A 3,478-nucleotide genomic window follows, 5' to 3' on the forward strand; every position below is an offset into this window, starting at 1 on the left:
CCCGACGCATCCCAGTCTGCTCCCAGTCTATCCCAGTGCTCTCCAGTCTGCTCCCGGTCGATCCCAGTCCCTGCCCCATTCCCGCCCCATCCCACCTGCGGGAATTGGATTTTCCCACGGCGGGGACCCCAAATTCCGAGTCCCCCCCCCCATCCCCCCCCCAATGCCGGGCAGGGCCACCCCCGGCGGCCCCTCCCCCACGGGTGACTCTGGGGGGGAGGGGGGGGGGAGGGGGGGTGACACCCGGGGAGTGGCGACGGGGACAGAGACACGGACACGGGGACAGAGACACGGACACGGGGACAGAGACACGGACACGGGGACAGGGGGACACGGACAGGGACAGACACACGGACAGGGACAGACACACGGACAGGGGACACACGGACAGGGGGTCAGGGACACTCGGGCCATGGCGGGGCTGAAAACGGCGAGCGGGGAGGAGATCGATGGGTCCTTCGAGCTGCGGGTGGAGGTGGGAGGAGGGCGAGGATGTGGGGCAGGGGCAGGGGGATGTGGGGCAGGGCCAGCCCCGTGTCCTCACCCTCTGTGTCACCGGGGAGCTGCACGTCGGGGGGCCTCATGCGGAGAATCGCGGAGAGCTTCGGTGAGTGACCCATAGATCTGACCCATAGATCTGACCCATAGATCTGACCCATAGATCTGACCCATAGATCTGACCCCCAGCTCTGACCCATAGATCTGACCCCTAGATCTGACCCACAGCCCTGACCCACAGCTCTGACCCATAGATCTGACCCCCAGCTCTGACCCCTAGATCTGACCCACAGCTCTGACCCACAGCTCTGACCCCCAGCCCTGACCCCCAGCCCTGACCCCCAGCCCTGACCCACGGCCCTGACCCACGGCACTGACCCACGGCACTGACCCATAGATCTGACCCCCAGCCCTGACCCCCCAGCCCTGACCCACGGCCGGCCCCACATCCCCGACCCCTCCCCCCAGGAATGACCATGGGGACAATCGCCCCCCCCCGATGTCGCTGCGCTCACCCAGGGGTGATGGGGGAGGGGTCTGGGGGGGTCTGGGGGGGAAATCCGGCCCCCACATCCGGCCTGGGGGAGGGGCAGCTCTTATCGCCCCCCCCCCATTTCCCGACCCCCCCCCGGGGTCCCCTGGCCCGGCTGATAAAGGGACCCGAATTCTATAAATAGCTCCGGGAGCGCCCCCCTCCCCCCCCGAGGCGGTTTGGGGGTGCGGGGACCCTGACCCCCCCCCCCCAGGAGCCCCCCAACCCTAAATCAGGACCCTCAGACCCCCCCCGGCCTCTGACAGCGGCCCCCAGAGCCCCCAGACCCCATTAAAACCCCACTGAAACCCCCCCAGAGCCCCCCAAACCCCATTGCAGCCCCCCCAAACCCCATGAACCCCCCCGAGCCCCCCATTAAAGCCCCCCCCAGCCCCCCATGAGCCCCCCCAGCCCCCATTAACCCCTGCGCTGCCGGTCCGCAGCCCGGCCCCGGGACTGGGCTGGCCACGCTCTCTGGTGGGAGCAGCAGCGGCGGTGGCTGCTGAGCCCCTCCCCCACCCTGGACTCGCTGGGGGTCGGGGGGGGGTCCCGGCTCCTCTTCACCCCCCGGCACCGCCCCCTGAGGCTGCGCCTCCCCCACGGGGGGGTCCTGAGGATGCTCCTCGACTTCGCGGGGACCCCCGGGCGGGGCGGTGGCGGCGGCGTGCGGGCACCTGGGTGGGTCTGGGGGCGTCACTGGGGGGTCTGGGGGCTCCTGGGTGGGTCTGGGGGAGGCACTGGGGGGTCTGGGGGCTCCTGGGTGGGTCTGGGGGAGGCACTGGGGGGTCTGGGGGCTCCTGGGTGGGTCTGGGGGCGTCACTGGGGGGTCTGGGGGCGTCACTGGGGGGTCTGGGGGCTCCTGGGTGGGTCTGGGGGAGGCACTGGGGGGTCTGGGGGCTCCTGGGTGGGTCTGGGGGAGTCACTGGGGGGTCTGGGGGGCGACACTGGGGGGTCTGGGGGATCTGGGGGTGTCGCTGGGGGGGGTCTGGGGGCGGCACTGGGGGGTCTGGGGGTGTCATTGAGGGGTCTGGGGGCTCCTGGGTGGGTGGGTCTGGGGGCGTCACTGGGGGGGTCTGGGGGGAATTGGGGAGGGTCTGGGGGAGATTGGGGGGGTCTGGGGGAGATTGGGGGAATTGGGGAGGGGTCTGGGGGTTGCCGGGGGGGGGATTCGGGCCCGGGCTCTGTCCGGGGCATTAATTTGGGTCTGGGGTCTCGGGGGGGGGGCAGGGATCCCCCACCCTGAGGAGCTCTCGCTGCTGTGGCCGGAGCGGGGGGAGGGGCGCGCCCCGCCCCCCAGGCCCCTCCCCCCCCCCGACCTGGACCTGACTCACCTGAGGCCCCGGGCAGGTGAGGAGGGGGGGGGTGGGGGGGCGGGAGGGGCAGGGGTGGGGGAAGGGGCAGGGGGCTGAACCCCCCCCATGCCCCTCCCCCACCCCCCTTTTCTCTCTCCCCCCCCCCCTCCAGGTGAAGCCCCTCCCCCCCCCGCTGCCCCCCGAGCTGCTCCGGCCCCTGAGGAGCCCAAAATTGGGGGGCAGGGACCCCCCGGGACCCCCCCCGGAGCCCCCCCGGGACCCCCCTGGAGCGGGGGGCGGGGGCTGCACGCGCGGTGAGGGGCGGGGCTGGGGGGAGGGGGCGGGGCTGGGGGTTGGGGTCCAGGTGTGTTCAGGGTGGGATTTGGGGGCTCAGGTGTGTTCAGGTGTGGCTCAGGTGTGTTCAGGTGTGGCTCAGGTGTGTTCAGGGTGGGATTTGGGGGTTCAGGTGTAGGCTCAGGTGTGGCTCAGGTGTGTTCAGGTGTGCCCAGGTGTGTTCAGGTGTGCCCAGGTGTGCCCAGGTGTTCAGGTGTGCCCAGGTGTGGCTCAGGTGCCCTCAGGTGCGCTCAGGGCGTGGCCAGGCTGGGATTTGGGGTTCAGGCCCCTCCCCCCGCAGGTGGTTGGATGTGGGGCGCTCGCTGCGGGCTCAGGGCGTGGCCGAGGATCAGGAGCTGCTGCTGCGCTTCAAATACCCGTGTGCCATGGGCGGGGAGCTACAGGTACCCCCCAAAAATATCCCAAAATATCCTAAAAATATCCTAAAATATCCCAAATACCCGTGTGCCATGGGCGGGGAGCTACAGGTATCCAAAAATATCCTAAAATATCCTAAAAATATCCCAAAATATCCTAAAATATCCCAAAATATCCTAAAATATCCCAAATACCCGTGTGCCATGGGCGGGGAGCTACAGGTACCCAAAAATATCCTAAAATATCCTAAAATATCCTAAAATATCCCAAAATATCCCAAAATATCCTAAAATATCCCAAATACCCGTGTGCCATGGGCGGGGAGCTACAGGTACCCAAAAATATCCTAAAAATATCCTAAAAATATCCCAAAATATCCTAAAATATCCTAAATATCCCAAAATATCCTAAAATATCTTAAAATACAAAAAATATCCCAAAATAA

The 3,478-nt window shown here is 66.9% G+C and overlaps 1 protein-coding gene across 1 annotated transcript in view; it reads left to right on the forward strand.

Annotated features, from left to right (window-relative positions):
- Positions 1-262: 262 nt before the first annotated feature.
- LOC148220587 (fermitin family homolog 3-like) overlaps positions 263-3,478 on the forward strand; it is a 5,789-nt gene continuing 2,573 nt past the window's right edge. The window contains 7 exon segments of the mRNA XM_088155014.1: positions 263-478; positions 480-572; positions 574-607; positions 1,474-1,708; positions 2,328-2,377; positions 2,495-2,636; positions 2,957-3,143. Coding sequence (XP_088011140.1) covers positions 413-478; positions 480-572; positions 574-607; positions 1,474-1,708; positions 2,328-2,377; positions 2,495-2,636; positions 2,957-3,143 — 807 coding nt within the window. The 5' untranslated portion in view covers positions 263-412.

This window comes from Sturnus vulgaris, chromosome 34, assembly GCF_052056855.1.
Source record: "Sturnus vulgaris isolate bStuVul1 chromosome 34, bStuVul1.hap1, whole genome shotgun sequence".
NCBI classification, from domain to species: domain Eukaryota; kingdom Metazoa; phylum Chordata; class Aves; order Passeriformes; family Sturnidae; genus Sturnus; species Sturnus vulgaris.